This window comes from Mchenga conophoros, linkage group LG7 (assembly GCF_057382185.1).
Source record: "Mchenga conophoros isolate Kocher_MC1m ecotype Shallow Benthic linkage group LG7, M_conophoros_male_GT1.1, whole genome shotgun sequence".
NCBI classification, from domain to species: domain Eukaryota; kingdom Metazoa; phylum Chordata; class Actinopteri; order Cichliformes; family Cichlidae; genus Mchenga; species Mchenga conophoros.
In genome coordinates this window covers 30,253,083-30,270,574 of record NC_140532.1, presented here as the reverse complement: position 1 = coordinate 30,270,574, position 17,492 = coordinate 30,253,083, and the positions used below count along the sequence as shown (strand labels likewise).

Here is a 17,492-nt window from a genome sequence, read left to right as displayed (position 1 = left end):
TCAACTGACTCAGTGAATCAAATGACTCAAAACACCTGATTCACTTTGGTGAGTGACTCATTAACACTCGATTCAGTAAAAAGAATCAAATTTACCATCACTACTGAGCAGCTGAGATGTCCTCACTCAGTCCCACCATGAGGTTTGTTTCTGAAATCACATGGTCTCCAGTTAGCGCTTTTTAAAATTAATGTGGACCAATCAGAGTCACAGATGCTGCTCACAAACAGCATGAACTCTGATATCAGAGCATCGCCTAACTTTGAGGTTAAGTTTTCTGAACCAATGAAAGTGTCAGTGTAAAGAACTGAAAATGCACATTAAATGCCTCAATTATCTTAATAGAAGAAAAAGAAGCTCAATTTTAACAGTTCACCTAAATTTCTTTAGATGATAAAAAAGTATTGCTGTATTAAATGACAGAACTCTGTCCGCACGATTATAAGAAATAAATATTTAAAAGTATAGAAAATATTCTGGCAGTTCATATCTAAGGCTGTCCTCTAATTATAAAAGTTTTCTTCATACACAGAAAATCTTCTCTTTCTTTCTGTTTTCTTACTGGGGACCAATTTGCAAAAAAAGAAAAGAAAAAAATCTATTATATAAAATTACTGTTTTATTCTTTATTCTTCTGAAAGCTGTGAGTATGTTTAAAGTAACGAGTACTTTGGAGTATTTTGAAGAACAGAAATATTTAAATTTAAAATAAATACATTAAAATACCTCTGGATGTTTTTCTCTCGTGTTATTTGTGGTGTTTAGAGGTAAAGAGAATCTGAGACAGACGCTCACTTTCACCAGTAAGATATGCTTTAGTCTCCATGAGTCCGGTTATTGATTATCTGCAGCTGGACACATCAAATCAGACATAAAGGGAGTCCTCCTGCTCTGTGTGACACTGATGGGATAATCTGTGAGGGTTTTTCTCCTGTCTGTAACGTCTGTCCTCCTCTGGGCCAGAAACCAGCGTTGGCCCTCCATGCTGAAGAAGGTTTCTATCAAAGTCTCCTCATGTCATGGTCCTGGGCCATGGTGGCCCAGTATTCTTAGTTTTCATGTATTTGTGTATTGTCCCTTATTTAGGCCATGCTTCCTGGGTTGCTCTGTTACGTTGTTCCTTATGTGTTTTTCCCCTTGTGACTCTGACCCCCTGTGTGCCCCTCTGTGTATCTGTGAGCCCTCGTCTCTCCTTGTGTTTTATTCCATGTTCTCCCCGTGCTCTCTCTCCTCCTGTCTGAACCTCTGTGTACTTCCTGTTTTACTTTGACAGTCTCCCGTCAGTGTTGTGTTCACCCCTGCCCTGTCTCGTTACGATTATCTGTGTCAGCTGTGTTCCCCATGTGCTCCCACTTCCCTCGTTTACCCTCTGTGCATTTATGTCCATATCTCCCTCAGTTCAGTGTCGCGTTCTCCCTCATGACTGTGTGCGCCTCTGTGTGTTTCCTATTAAGTCAGTTCCTTAGTACTTCCCAGTTTAGTTTCATGTTATTTTGTATTGCTGTTATCTTTTGTCAGCAATAAAGCTGTATTTTGAGTTCAGTCCTGTTTTCCCGTGAGTTTGCGTTTGGGTCCTATTTCCTGCCTGCCACACAGCCTGATCATGACACCTTAAGCTGTAAAAAGACATTCTTGTTTAATTTTATTCATTTGTAAAAACATAAAATTGTTCCAGTTTATTATAAAAACCTTAATCAGAACTGAAAAATGTGAAACACTCAGATGTTGTTCATACAATCTGTTTATTGATCATCATGAATCATTTTAAAGCCTCTGAAGAAGAAACAGAAGAGCAGCTTTTCTAATGAAATGGAGAAATAACTGGTCAGTGTTACAGAGTTCAGTCAGTTTAAATAAGCTGCTAAGCTTCTAACATAGAATTATTTCTCTGTCTGCTCACAGTCTCCTTCTTACATCATTAGACAATAATGATGTCATCATGTATTAAACTGTTTACCAGCTCCTGGTATTTATCAAACCTGTATCTCAAATCTGCTCTGCTTCCTTCACCCACTCTGCTCCTCATCTCCTCCAGTGTCTCGACCTTCTCTTTCTCTGTTCTGATTTATTCTTCTCAAACTTCTTCACATGTTTTATTGTCTTCTGAACTTGTAGGGTGAACTGGCTGTCTTACACACGAGCATCTGCAGAAGACTTGTTGAGACAAATTGTGCATTTTCCACTTTTGATTTTCTCACAGTCCCTAGGTTTCTTTGCCTTTTTGCATGGCTTGTGACAGTTCTCCTCACGCTTAGTGCACCAGGTAACTCCATAACGTTAACTCAAATCTGCATACTCAAATATTTTTGTATCTTTGTAGAACTTAGCTTCAGGTCCTGTAGGTTGATTGTTCCCCATGTTCCTTCAGAGCTTCTTGATCCTGTTTGATTTCTGCCTGTGTCCCTCAAGCCAGGTTGATTCTGTCTTTTAGGGTTCGGGTGCTGGCAGTGCACTAAGAAATTTGGAGATCAGTCTATAGTTAACCAAGACAACTGGATCAAGTATTACAGCCAACTTAAAACCCTGCTAATGCAGATAAATGTATCAAATTTAGTATTAAAGCATTAAGTCTTGTTTGATCAGTGTTGTAACTTAAGAATGGGACCTGTGCTGGCTCATGTGTTCAAACTGTTATCTATTTAAATAGTTATAACCTGTTACTCTAATGTAAATAACAAAGTCATAATAAAAGTCATCAGTTATACTTTCATGTGCCAGCAAGCTCTTATCAGTCAGTCTGAATAGCTCAACATATTATTATTGTAATTTTGACCTCCAGATCAGAGGTCAAATGTGACTTTTATTTTCTTCATGTCAATGACACACACCACACGTGTAAAAATCATAGTTCCCAGGTTAAAGGTCTTTTGTCTGTTTTCTACCAATTAATGATTAAGTTGATTCATTTGGTTTATGTTGTCCTGGTAACCTGGATAAGTGACACAAAGTGGAAGGATGAAAGCAAACATGGTTGAAACACTGATGTCACCTCCAAAATGGACCCAGAATAAAACCTGCCTCACACAGAGAAAAAATATCAATCAGATTATTTCAAATAATAAATTAAATGTCTTTAATTAAATGCTACATTTTAATATGAACTGACTTCACTCAGGAGAAATGAGTACACATCTAGATTAGATATAACTCAAAAATGAAACCAGTTCAGTTTCTAATGCGTCTCAGCTCTAATGTAAGATCATCACATTATGCAGAGAACTCTTTTCTGTATTGTTTAAATCTGAAGCTCCTTCACAGTTCGAGCTCCTTCGGCATAAAACCAGGAAAACCAGGCAGAATATTGCAAAGTTTTATTTCTCATCCTGTTCCGACTCTGCGCTCACGGTTCTGTCCTGTTTCTGTCCAGCAGGTGGCGGCACTGAGCCGAAGCGGAACCTTGCTGAGCCGGCGGGATGTGTTTCCTGCCGGACTTGATTCCTCGTGGCTCCTTCGTGTGTGTTTTCTCTGCGGCTCCTCGCGGTGCCTGCTGTTTACCTGTGTCTCCCTGTCTGTTCGGTGCTCTCTTAGGTGTGCTGTTCTCCGGTGAGCGGACATGCCGGCCGGCGGCAGCTCTTTGTTCTCCGGTTTCCGGGTCCTGGGACTTTATTCCAACCACGTGCCGCACGCGCTCCGGTACCACTTGAAGCACCGGGAGTCCTATGTGGTGACGGCGGTCGGCCGGAGCTTCCACACGTTCAACGTAAGAACAGCCGCACGTGCTCACACACAGTCTCACACTCAGTGTAAACCTGACTAACACCGCCTGCAGGACGGGGAAAGGCCGAGACTTTATAACCGCTTATAAACACACACGGGGTTACGGTGGCTTTACTTTAGGTTATGACGTTATGTCCACTCACCGCCCACTTTATTAGGCGCACTTTGCTGGTACCGGGATGGGCCTCCTTTGGGCTTTAAAATATTTTGGTCCATGTTGACATGATGTCATCACTCAGCTGCTGCAGATGTGTCAGCTGCATCCATGATACAGATGTCTCAGCACGTCCCAAAGGTGCTGAGAGGGATTAAGATCTGGTGACTCTGGAGCTTACTAGAGTGCCGTGAATGCACTGGCATGTTCAAGAAACCAGCTTGGTATTAAATGAGCTTCATAACCATGTTCATCAGAAGATGTTGATCCTCATCTGAGCGTCTGAGCTCCCTCTGTTTATACTCATTACTGATCTATGCTCTGATTGGTGGATTGCTGGTAGGTTTTTTAAAGTGCACCTGCAGCCTGAACACATTTTAAGACCCAGGTTTAATCAGGGTGGTTTGTAAAGAGTTATCCTTCAGTGATATGATAATCTTGTTATGACTGAGACATACAAAGAGGATCAGCGATGAAGGTTTTATTGATACCATCAGGAGTATTGTTTAATTTGCGGATTTCTGATCAGTTTCCTGTGTGGAGTCCATCCTGAGCGCCTGTTACTCTGAAAATAACCTGAATGCTGTGGCTGATATCTGTTGATTATTGATGATCTGTATTGGTCTCCTGCAGGTGAACAGGTTGGGGATCGTTGCTGTCAGTGAGTACTTAGATTTTTATTTTATTTTATTTCTCTCTGATTGGCTGCTCTGTTGTGATGTACTGTAATGAAATTGTGATGTTGTTGTCCAGGTAACAGCCTACCAGATGAAATCACCTGTTTGGCAGCCGACAGGATGTTGGTGTTCGCCGCCACCGGACGGCTCATCAGCGCCTTTGCCAGGAACAAAGAGGTACCAAAACTGTAACCAAACATTATCATCTTTTTTTTTTCTTAATTTTAAATTCTGACTACTTTTTTTTAGTTAAACAAATTATTTAATTTTCAAACATAAAAACAATAAAAATCTTTATAATATTTGGTGCTTTTGCTTTTCTGAAATTCAAATTAGAAAACAAAATATTAAATGTTATTTAAATAACTAATTAAAAAATCTGTTTTATTTCTATTTGAATAATTTTTTTCTTTATGGTCAGATAAATTTAAATTAAATAATAAAATAAAATAATAAAAACGAGCAGAAAATAAAAATGAACCAGTAGTTTGCTCTCCGTACAGGTGGTGATGCATTACAACGGTCATGAACAGGAAGTGCGCCTGCTGCTGCCTCTGGGTGATCAGCTGATCTCTGCTGACAGCGGCGGTGATGTCATCGTGTGGGATGTCCAGAGTGGGGGTGAGTCTGAAGTGGTGTGGCTTGCCCTGCACTCACCTACTGTAGCATACATGTGCTCTTACCCATCATGCCTCACTCTCTCTGCCTCTCAGAGGTGTACCTGCGGCTGCACTTTGACCCATCAACCTTTGACGTATCGGCCATGATGCACCCGAGCACCTACCTGAACAAGGTGCTCCTGGGGAGCTCCCAGGGTGCACTGCAGCTCTGGAACATCAAGACCAGGTAAGGGTGTAGCGCTCGACTCTGAACACTGACAGAAACACACATTCAGAAATGCCCCGAGAGTCTGTCTGATTTTAGGTTTCCTTCCATGTCTCTGTGATGGTCGCTGTGTAAAACGTGCATACAAACACCAATGACACAACAATGACACAACTACCATCAGCATGTTCAAAGGAGCCTCGACTGTCTCAGCTTGTGGGCCTTAGTCTCTTACAAAAGTATCTTCTGCTGCAGCATGCTGTCAAAAATAAATTATTTTAAAATCTTAAACGTTTTTTATTCTTTTATAAAAAGTGACACACGTACATGTGTTTTAAATAAATATTTAAATTGTTGATGTTAATACTGTAAGCTACATGTGTATCCATATTCCTGCGTCAGTGTTAATGTTAAAGTGATGAGGTGTTAATAAAGTTGTTTGATCCTCAGTAAGCTGCTCTTCACGTTTGCTGGCTGGTCAGCAGGAGTCACAGTTCTGCAGCAGGTCAGGAACTTCACAGACTTTTATTGTTGGAAGTAAATACACACCTGATTCTTTTACTTTGAAAGATTTGTAAATGAACACTTAACTTTCCAGAGTCCTGCGGTGGATGTGGTTGGTGTTGGCACCGCAACAGGTCGCATCATTATTCACAACATCCGACTGGACGAGACATTGATGAGCTTCACACAGGACTGGGGACCAATCACATCGCTCTCTTTCAGAACAGGTACACGTGATGATGTCATGCCCGTGGCGCTCGCTGCCATTGGCTCCGTCTCTCTTCACGTATTCACCGTATCTTTACCTCTGTCTCTCAGACGGCCCTCCCATTGTGGCGTCCGGCAGTCCTCAGGGCCACATTGCATTCTGGGATTTAGAACGTCACCAGCTCGTCACTCAGCACAGACACGCCCACAGAACGTCCATCGCCGGGGTAACGTTCCTGCAAGGAGAGCCGATATTGGTTACCAACGGCGCCGACAACGCCATCAAGGTAAAAAACAAAACAAGCGAGAGAGATTTATGAAAACCCTTTGATAACTTTCTAATGTTTAACTTTATTTTTAAATATTAAAGAAAAATTTAAAAAACACAATCCCACTAACAAACAACAAAAACCACGACAGCAAATAAAATTAAAACAGCTAAAAGTGTAAAAACAAAATAGAATATGAAACTACAAGAATAAACAGGGTTTGTACGGGTGCTTGAAATCCTTGAAAATGCTTGCATTTCAGATGTGGTGCTTAAAAGTGCTTGAAAGTGTAACTGTATTTCATTCACCACAAACAACTATCTGATTGAATAGTTTTCTTATTAGATAGAGAAATAAAATGAGTCGCAAAATGTAAAAGCAAACTTTCTCCGCCTGGGCTGCCTTGCATCTGTTTCAACGTGTGACCCCGCCCCTCCCTCGGTCAGTCGAGGATGAGTGCGCTAACATACCTGCAGGTTGCTGTTTTAATGAGTGTTTGATGGAAAACGACAGTCGCATGATAGGTGAGTTCTAGTAAATAATTTTCCAGTATGCGTACGTTACACACGCTATTTTAATGATAATAATAATAATAATAATGGATTGGGTTTATATAGCGCTTTTCTAGGCACCCAAAGCGCTTTACAATACCACTATTCATTCACTCTCACATTCATACACTGGTGGAGGCAAGCTACAGTTGTAGCCACAGCCTGGGGCAGACTGACAGAAGCGAGGCTGCCATATCGCGCCATCGGCCCCTCTGGCCAACACCAGTAGGCAAGTAGGGTAAAGTGTCTTGCCCAAGGACACAACGACCAGGACAGAGAGCACGGGGATCGAACCGGCGACCTTCCGGTTACAGATGCGATTCCCAACCCCCTGAGCCACGGTTGCCCCATTTTTTAAAATTATGATTATTATTTTGCTATCAAACTCACTGGAGAAATGATTGAAATGAACTGAGTGTGATGCAGTATGGCAGCGCTATTATGGAATATGCTGTGAACTTAGCTAACGTTAGTTAGCAGTGTTAATTTACTCAAGTGAAAGCTTTAAACATTAGCCCGATGCATAACTAGCTAACTTAAGGCTTTCTGATCAACCCTCTGGGGTCGACGGACCCAGAGTCTCCATTTCAACTTGGGTCGAACATGCGGACTTCAAACTATATACCAGTGTTTAAACTGTGTTGATAGGCCACGTAAAACCGATGTGTTTTGAATAAAACAGTGGCGTTTACTCTGGGAGGAAACGGTATAAACGGCGTTTTCTATGGAGAGTGCTAGCAAACACGCTTTGCTCGTGAGTGAAAAAAGAAAAAACACTTCTTCCCTATTGGTGGAAAAATGTACCATGTCGACCAATCAAAAAATGATATGGCAACATGTGGCATCTGGTTGCTTGGGAAGAGGGGGAAGTGAGAGAGCACGAGTGAGCGAAAAAGAGAGAGAGAGTTTTGATACGTGAGAGATTTGTGACGTTTTCCGTGTTTGGAGTCTCAAGTTAGTGTGTTGTCTTGTGTAGTTAGTGTGTAGTTGTTGTTTTGTTTTGTGTGCCAGTTCTACTAGTGAACGTCACAGTTGCTGCCTTAAAGCCACCAAAGGCAGATTGCAGTGTAAACGCTGAGTGACACACCTGCTGTCAGACCTGCAGGTTTGCCCTGTGCTGTTCTCATCTGTGTTATAGTGACACAAACTATTTTTTGGAGTTGCATAAATAATTTGTGTGCCTTCTTATTTGATGCAGAGCACCTGAGTTTTCTGTAAATAGTTATAATGGTTATATGAATAACGTCTGAGCCTTGGCTGCATTTTTAGGTAAATAGTACCATATGACATTGTTTGCAAAACTTGTGCATATTTTTAAAAAATGTACAATTTCAATTTGCATTACAAGTTATGAAAATGATTCCTTAAACATGCCTGTGGTTTTTACAGTCAAAAATATCACTTTCTACTCGTATTTTAAATTATGTCTGAATTTAGATAAATTGTGCTGACACATTATGTCAAAATGAATAAATAACAGATTGGCAGGATAAACAGTTTTTAAAGGTGAAATATAGAGGCCAAATCAAAAGTAGTCAGAAACGGCCAATAGACCCCATGGGGTTAAAGGCTAAAAGCAAAGTTGTCACCAAGTACTGTTTATATTTGTGTGTATTGCTGCAGCTTTTTTGAGTATTAACTTGGTGCCTTTGGGTGAAATAATGGTAATATGAGGGACCGATCCATATGGTCACAAAGAATAGCCACTTGTTTCTGTGCTACCAAAGTTCCCCGGCTTTCATTCAAAATTTGTTTATCGTCAGCACCGACACATTAAACTACTTAAACATTATAAATGTCTGCAAGCTCACACTGAGGCCTGTGGGACACTATCAGCCACTGAGACAGTACACACATTTATGTGTTTTTGTATATGAATATTTCATACTTTAAGGCTGCCTGTTTATTTAAGGGAGATACAAAATACATTGGAATTGTACAAAATAATATCATGGATGATAAATTAAATAGATTTTAAGTAGATGCTTGTGCATTCTTAAAGTCTGATATGTTGAATTGAACTATGTTTGTTCAAAGCCTCCCAGTCAGTGCTGTTCTCCATGCCTGTCTGACTGTACATGATGTTATTAGCACAAATTCATCATGATCATGATTCATGATCATTTAGGACTTCAGCATTAATACAGACAGCAATGTAGTTAGCAATAAAACAGTTTTATTGGGAATTAACTTAAAAAAACAAACAAACATCTGTCTCCTATTTTCTGTCACACAGGAAAGAAGCATCAATATCTGATGAGAAGACTTATTTATTTCTTTTTGGGGGGTTTTTCAACAGGAGAAGAACATCTCAAACAAGCTGATTCGTTCACATTTTCACATCTTAATTTTTAAGTGAAATGTGCATTTTGAGTTTATACACTATGTGTATAAGGCGACCGTTTCCTTTTGCAGTATTTTTGTGTGGTGCTTTTTTACTATCTCTTAACAAAAGGTGAACAAAGGTGTTTAAGTTCACCCTGATTTGTTTTAATTTTCACATGGTCTTACTGAGGTGATGCGAGTTGTTTTTTTGTTTTTTGTTTTTTTTGGGGTTTTTTTTACGAGGGGTGGGGGGGATGTGCTTAAAAAGCTTGAAAAGGGACGTTGAAAGTAGGGCTGCTCGATTATGGCAAAAATGATAATCACGATTATTTTCACTGAAATTGAGATCTCGATTATTTGATGATATTTATTTAACAATAACAATGTATTGAATAATGGCTTTAAAGATTGTCAAAAAATAATATAAAATAGTGTGCAAATACTGATAACAGTGCAAATGTTTGCAATATAAAACATAAATGAAAAATGTAAACATCTATGTTTCGTGAACTTTGCAGTGTTGCTCTGTGGTGCAGCTACGACACTGTAGCAAAGTTTACACACTGTGTGTACTTGATCCACGTCTGACTCCGCGAACCCATAATGTTTCCACACCACTGAAGTTTTTTTACCTCTCTTTTCAACCAGCGGCAGTCACTCTCCTCTCCAAATAACTTCTGCTTAGCTTTCCGAGCTTCCCTCGGGTCCTCTTAATTGTTGTGACACGTGTTCGAAACGCAGAGAGGTGCACTCGATTTGCCACACGGAGCAGCGCGAGAGTAAAGCACGAGGGAGGGGCTAATAATCGGCTCAGTCACTTTTAATGATCGTTGAAAGCCCAGATCGTAATTTAGATTAAAATTCGATTGAGCAGCCCTAGTTGAAAGTGCTTAAAAAGTGCTTGAATTTGATCCTGAAAAAGGCGTATGAACCCTGAATAAAGTGATTCCATTTAAAAACAACAAAAATACAACTTTTAAAATTAACTACATATAACTAAATAATAACTAAATCTAACTAAAATCAGAGACTACGATGAATAACCCTCTGGGGTCCAGGGTATAATTGGCCAATTTTGGCTACTTTTCATTTTCTCTCCATATTTCACCTTTAAAAACTGTTCATCTTGCCTTGTTTGGTATCAGTTGGTATCAGATTGTAGAGTTATTTTTTCATTTTGACATACTGTATTAACACAGTTGATCTAAATTGAGACAAAAAACATAAAATCCGAGTAGAAAAAAGTTATAATTTTTACTGTAAAAGCCACAAACATGTTTAACTTGAAATGCAAATACAAACTGTACATTGCACAAGTTTTGCAAACAACAAAGTTATATAGTACTATTTAACTAAAAATGCAGCCAAGGCCTCAGGTGTTTTTTTGTTTTTTTTTGTTTGTTTGTTTGTTTGTTTTTAAATAACCATTTAAAACTATTTAAGGAACAATCAGGTGTTTTGCATCAAATAAGAAGGGACACAAATTGTTTACTCCAAAAGATAGTTTCTGTCCACTATAAGACCGAGGAGAACACCACAGGCATAAACCCTGCAGGTCTGACAGCAGGAGGTGGATCAGCCCTCCTGTTTTTTAGCTGGAGACAGAGTTAACAATACATTCTGCCTTTGGTGGCTTTTTTGCACCAACTGTGACATTGAGCAGTATAACTGACACAAAAAACAAAACAATGACTACACTACACACTAACTACAGCCTCCAAACACGCTAAATGTCACAAATCTCTCACGTATCAAAACTCGCTCTCTCTCTTTCTTTCGCTCTCTCTCTCTCTCGCCGGTTTCGCTCCTAAAACTTCCCCCTCTTCCTAAACAACCAAATGTCACATGTTGCCATAGAATTTTTTTGATTGGTTGACATGGTAAACTTTAACACCAATAGACAGGGAAGGGGTGTTTTTTTTCTTTTTTTACTCCCAAGCGGAGAGCGTTTGCTAACGCTGTCCATAGAAAACACTGTTTTTACCATTTCTTCCCGCTGTAAACACCACTGTTTGAAAAAAACATTGCTTTTATTTTTTATGATAACTCTAGTTTTATGTGGCCTATCAACATGATTTAAAAACTGGTATATAGTTTGAAGTCTGTGCATTCGACACAAGCTGAAACTGAGACTCTGAGTCACTGCATCTTGACCAGAGGGTTAAAACCAGAGATCAATAAACAAAAAAAGAAGTATAAACAAGAACTGCAGTAATAATAAAAACAAAGCAAAAAAAAAAAACTCCCAACAAAAGTCAGACATTGAGGAAAATATAAAAAAAAACTTATATTATAAAGAAAATAATGAAAAGCAACATTCTCAATTAAATAATTACAACAAAATATAAAACAGTAGAAAACCTTTTCCCCCCTCAGGTGTGGATTTTTGATCAGGAAGGAGGCGGAGCCAGACTGTTGAGGATCCGTCAGGGACACAGCGCCCCGCCCACCACCATTCATCACCATGGCAATGACGGAAAAAACATCCTAAGTGCAGGTAAGATCAGATGATAGTATACATATTTCTTTATTTATTGTACCATTTTTATTTTTTCTGTGTCCTCCTGTTTTGAACCCGCTGTTTATATTTTCTGATATTTTTTTAACTTCTTTATATTTATGTTTTGTGTTGCTTTTGCCCGCCCTGCAGGTCAGGATGGGACACTGCAGTCTTTCTCCACCGTCCACGAGCGCTTCAACAAGAACCTGGGTCATGGTAAGCTCAGCCCTCCCATCAGACTCTGTTCAAAAAATATGACATTTTAGAGTCGCTTTCTCAGACTCAGTGTGTCTGTCGGCAGCCTCTCGATAACAATAACACAAAAATTATGACACAGAAAACTGAACTCTTACTGTTCGACCTATTTCCTTTATTGGCTAAGAACATCCTCCTGACTTCACCCACTGCAGTTTCATGTTGGACACTAAATGCTGCTGCTTTAATAAAAATCTTCTTTTTTTTAATTGAGTATGGTTTATATTTATTTCTTTTAGGCTCTGTTAACAAAAAAAAGGAAAAGAAGAAGAAGAAAGGACTGACGTATGAGGAACTGCGACTTCCTGCCATCACAGCGTTCTCCTCCTGTGAGCACTATGACAAGCTGTGCAGAAGTCCATACAGAAAACGTTCCATTAAAGCTGACACTGTCCTTTTTCTGTTCACAGCTGTCACTCGTCAGTCAGACTGGGACGGCATCGTCGCATGTCATCGTGATCGCCTAGCAACAACCACATGGAACTACCAGAGGTGCACGATGGGAGCGCACCATCTGCAACCACCAGGCTCACGGAGGGGTGCCATTGCTACGGTAATAGCATCTTTAAACCTGTGTTTCTCTAAGCTCCTCTCCTGGATGGCTCTGAGGGTCACATGACTTCCTGTTTCTGCTCCCAGGCTGTTGACATCACTTCCTGTGGTAACTTTGTTGTAATTGGGTCATCTTGTGGCCGCGTGGACGTCTACAACCTGCAGTCCGGACTGCATCGGGGTTGCTACGGTGACGATGAGAAAGGTGTGTTCACCTTTTTCCTGTGATTGCAGCACTGTCTCATTTTATTAACCCAAAGCCACCGGTAACTGCAGTTTAATCTGTCATGCTATCGAGCCTTTTATGCAAATATGAACATGTATACACAGAAATCTTAGAATCTCAGCTAAATGCTCATATAAATCATTTCTACAACTACCAAACACAGCGAAAACAAGCGATGATTAAAAGAGCAGTTGCGTATTTGCTAAAAAGTCCACTAAGCACAAACAATGGAGCCCCAAACCAACCCCACTTCATGTAACACTGTAAACAATGGCTTGTTAGCTCTCAGAGACCTCGTCAATAATTGCACAACGCCTGAATAGTGCTGTCATTTTGCACTTTTTGGCTTCAGAAGCATAAATCTTTGCACAGAAGATGTTTATATGTTGATTAATGATTTTCTGGATTAAAATGTGAACTTGGGTGTCATTTTCGAGCAGGAAGCTCAGAAATTCCTATAGTAACAGGTTAACCCCTGTGTCTTGCTCCTCCAGCTCACAATGGTGTGGTGCGAGGCATCGCCACGGATACCCTGAACCAGCTGACCCTTACCACAGGCTCTGATTGGCTGCTGAAATTCTGGCGCTTCAAATCGAAGAAGCTGGAAGAAGAGATGAAACTAAATGCTGCGCCGGCTAGCATGAAGCTACACAGGGAAAGGTAGCTAGGAGCTAGCATGATGCTAATAAACTGCATGATTAGCTGCAGTGAATGCTAACAATTACCATTCCCTAACACTGCTCACTCTGTTTCTCTGTTAGTGGGATGCTAGCATTAGCACTGGATGACTTCACTTTGGTGGTTGTCGACATAGAAACCAGAAGAGTCGTTAGGAAATTTGCAGGTCACCACGGCAACATCAACGACATGGTGGGTTGGATGAAGGTGTTAGCATACATACACTACGTCACACAGTATGCTAACAGGAAGCTAAATGTTTTTATTCCTCAGACATTCAGCCCTGATGGCCGATGGCTGGTTACTGTGGCAATGGACTGTACCATCCGTGCCTGGGACCTCCCCTCTGGAAGGTAAGACTGAAAATTTTAATGAGTGACTGGGACAACTAATCAGAGACATTAGCTGATCATCAGATCCATCATTTTCTTCTATCCTCAGTCTAGTCGACTGTTTCCTGGTTGCCACGGCGCCAGTGAGTGTGTCCTTGTCCCCGACAGGTGACTTCCTCGCAACAACTCACGTTGACAGTCTGGGCCTCTACCTCTGGTATGAACTAATCACAATGCAGCCTTTGCTACAGCAACCAATCAGGGGCTTTTTTTCTTATTCACAATTGGTCATATGAAAGTCCATTATCAGCCAGTCACAGTGCAGTTGTCCTCCTTTAGGACCAATAAGAGCCTGTGTGGGCCTGTGGGGCTCCGCCCCCTCCCAGCTGACTACCAACCAGTTGTGGAGACTTTACCGGGCGTCACGGTGGAGGAGACAGAACAGGAGGTGAATTCTGAGGAGGAGGAGGATGTCTATCAGTCAGCTGAACAACTGGGGGCGGAGCTTGTAACTTTGTCTCTGCTGCCAGAGTCTCGGTGGAAGAGTCTGCTGCACCTCGATGAAATCAAGGTGAGGAACTGTCATTTTATTAGGAACACTGTGAGCAGCTGTGGTCCTTGATTTCAAAATCATTTTAGTGGGGAGGACAAAATATAAGAACCAGTGATAGCAGTTAAAACGTGAAGTGAAATGATCACTTTTTCACTTGGGTTGTTGCCAAAAATAAAAACAACATCATAATCCTGTGAAAAAGGAACAAACCTGACTGTGATTGATTCCCAGTCCCATCTTTGTATTTATTAAATCAAATATTTATGTTTTGTTTTTTTCATGTTCAGTCTGCTTCTTTTTAAAACCTCCCTGCAGCACATACTGTTGATTCTTCCACATACCAGCTTCACCTGGGAGTGTGATGAGTCAGCTCATGAACAGATTAATTCTTTACATGATCACAAATCAGCTGATGGTCTCTAAGGATTGAGTACTGATCATGTAACAACCTCTCACCTGTGTGATTTGGTGTTTGTAGAAAAGGAATAAACCTGTGGCGGCCCCTGCTGCTCCAGCTGCTGCTCCCTTCTTCCTGCCGACAGTTCCCGGACTCACGCCTCGATTTGCGACGCAAACACAAACCGAGCACGAAACACAGGTAACATATGCCTGGGACCCGCTCACATCGGGACCCGAGTATGTTTTAGTCCAAACTGAGGATGTGCACTTTAATCATGTGTAAATAAAGTCGTGTTTCCTGTGTCTCAGTCTAAGGTGCTGAACTGGGGCGTGCTCTCTCAGAGGTCAGAGTTCATCTGCACTCTGGAGTCAGCTCTGACCACGGGATCATGTGAGTTGGGACAGGATTGGCTCACCTTCATGCTTTTATTTTTTAATACTAAAATCTAAAGCTGGTATTTAATCGGAATTTCAAAATAAAAGCTGATTACTGAGCTGACAGAAAAACAAAATTAACGATAAAGAAAGAAAACAGCTTAATTTTTTTATACCTGAGGAGAGTCTGAAATGACAGCAACTGAATCAATTATCCAGTGATTGATTAAGACGTTTTTGTGGTTTTTAGTCCATATCTGATATTGTCCGTAACATTATACTTTTGTATTTTATCAGAGTATAAATAGATGGTTTTCATCAAAGTTTGAAACACAAACCTGAGTTCTGATCAGAGATCAATACTCTCTCTGCAGTTGATCAGCCGCTGCGTCTCCTGAAGGATTGTGGGCCAGCAGCGCTCTCTGTTGAGCTCAACTCTCTGGCTCCAGAGGGGGGTGGAGCCAGAGAGCTCCTGCTAGTGTTCATTCAGATGATTGACAGCATGTTGGCCAGTGGGCGGGACTTTGACCTAGCCCACGCTTACCTGGCGCTCTTCCTAAAGGTTAGCCAATCAGAACACACTCGTCAACTGTGCCATCTTTTATTGTGGAAGTCTCTTCACGATTTCCTGCTAACTTTTTTTGTTTTGTTTTTTTTAGCTCCATCTTCGCTCTTTATCACAGGACGCCACCGCCATGGAAGCTTTGAACCACCTCTTGTCCCGGTTGGAGAAAGGTTGGGCGGAGCTACAAGCATCATTTGACCAATCGTTATGTCTGCTTTCATACGCAAAGAGTGCCCTGCTGTGACACACATACATACACTTTTTGTATTCTAATAAATTTGTTTTGGATTCTTCTTCTGTGTTTTTATTTCAACCATTCAATGAATCTTCTTAATGAAAGATTTCAGTGCTGATGTGCTTTTCTTCATCACTTTCCTAATGCATGATCTCAATGGCAACATCTCAATCTAAAGGAGAATAAATGAGAGGTTTGGTGTTTGAACTACACAGTGGATGTCTGCCTTATAAAAACTACAATATCCAGAAATTGGACTACAAAATGCATACTTTACTTCACTCAAATGTTTTTACTGAGATGTTTGAGCAGTTTTTATAAGCGTGACATTCAGAGTTCAGTTGTGGGTTCATCAGCCTTTCAGGAAATAAAAAACACAATTAATGAACATCTTTGTGATCTGAGTCTGTCTCATGAACATTTCTGTGGATTATGGGATGGTATCATCTCCTATTGCAAATAGTATGTAATAATAGAATAAAATAAAAATGGTAAATGGCCTGTATTTGTATAGCGCTTTACTTAGTCCCTAAGGACCCCAAAGCGTTTTACACATCCAGTCATCCACCCATTCACACACTGGTGATGGCAAGTTACATTGTAGCCACAGCTGCCCTCGGGCGCACTGACAGAGGCGAGGCTGCTGGACACTGGCGCCACCGGGCCCTCTGACCACCACCAGTAGGCAACGGGTCAAGTGTCTTGCCCAAGGACACAACGACTGAGACTGTTGGAGCCGGGGCTCGAACCGGCAACCTTACAATTACAAGATAAACTGCCAACTCTTGAGCCACGATCGCCTGAAAACATAAACCTTTAATTGTCCCACAGGGGGAAATTTGGTTGTAACAGCAGCAAAAAAAACCAAACACATATACATACAGAACAGGACATAAAATTTTTACATATTTACACAATCTGCACTTTTTGTGTATTGTACCTCTGCATTAAAAAGTGACATGTAACTTCCAATAAGTTATATATATAAACTGAGAAAAGTAATGTGCAATAAAGGGAGAATAGAAGCTGCTTATGTCAGAATTTAGGATTTGAGCATCTCTGATTGAGGCTGCAGAGACTTTGAACCTCAGTTGCTCCACCCGAGAAGTGGAAGTGGCCAAGGATGTGACACCTGCTCTTCTTGTCTAGCTTTTGCTCCTTCTGATAAGCATGTTGTTTTTTTTAAATGATTCCCGTTCATGCGCACATTTACCATCACGCATACATGACAGGCACCACTGACACCCGACACTTTCACACGTGAAGTACAGTTTCTTTAAACAAAATGTGTTTTCAGGTAAAGAAGGAAATCTTTTCATAGTAGTGTCAGGAACAGTGGATGAATAAACCCCTTTGAGTCTCCACCGTGTACAAACAGAGCATGTGTCTGTATTATCAAGGACATATTTACACACATTTGAGAAGCAGTTCTACCCACCAATATTTGTATGCGAGAGTGAAAACATTCTACATTAAGAGCTCGTTCAGTCCTTTTCTGTGTAAATGCCATTATTGTTCTGGGACTGAGGGATGTTCTGATGGAGGAGTGTTGAATTTTTAAAATCCCAGATTGAAATGCTGTTGTCAGCTGTG

At 40.7% G+C, this 17,492-nt stretch overlaps 1 protein-coding gene across 1 annotated transcript; it reads left to right on the top strand.

The window, feature by feature from the left end:
• The first annotated feature begins 3,428 nt into the window (after positions 1 to 3,428).
• Positions 3,429 to 15,957, top strand: wdr36 (WD repeat domain 36). Its single transcript, XM_085278822.1, has 22 exons — positions 3,429 to 3,700; positions 4,505 to 4,532; positions 4,625 to 4,725; positions 5,052 to 5,169; positions 5,262 to 5,394; positions 5,824 to 5,878; positions 5,972 to 6,104; positions 6,196 to 6,371; positions 11,606 to 11,726; positions 11,880 to 11,945; positions 12,224 to 12,313; positions 12,395 to 12,537; positions 12,624 to 12,741; positions 13,257 to 13,422; positions 13,524 to 13,632; positions 13,714 to 13,793; positions 13,882 to 13,989; positions 14,112 to 14,343; positions 14,804 to 14,923; positions 15,034 to 15,115; positions 15,474 to 15,661; positions 15,759 to 15,957. Exons 1-22 carry the CDS (start codon positions 3,554 to 3,556, stop codon positions 15,906 to 15,908), a joined length of 2,664 nt encoding a protein of 887 aa, XP_085134948.1. The 5' UTR covers positions 3,429 to 3,553; the 3' UTR covers positions 15,909 to 15,957.
• Positions 15,958 to 17,492: the final 1,535 nt, after the last annotated feature.

What these genes read in the sequence shown, in the direction of transcription:
- wdr36 (XM_085278822.1), top strand. Translation starts at nt 3,554, where the DNA reads ATGCCGGCCGGCGGCAGCTCTTTGTTCTCCGGTTTCCGGGTCCTGGGA. An exon ending in AAACCGAGCACGAAACACAG is followed by an intron (nt 14,924 to 15,033) that starts GTAACATATGCC and finishes CCTGTGTCTCAG; the next exon opens with TCTAAGGTGCTGAACTGGGG. An exon ending in ACCTGGCGCTCTTCCTAAAG is followed by an intron (nt 15,662 to 15,758) that starts GTTAGCCAATCA and finishes TGTTTTTTTTAG; the next exon opens with CTCCATCTTCGCTCTTTATC.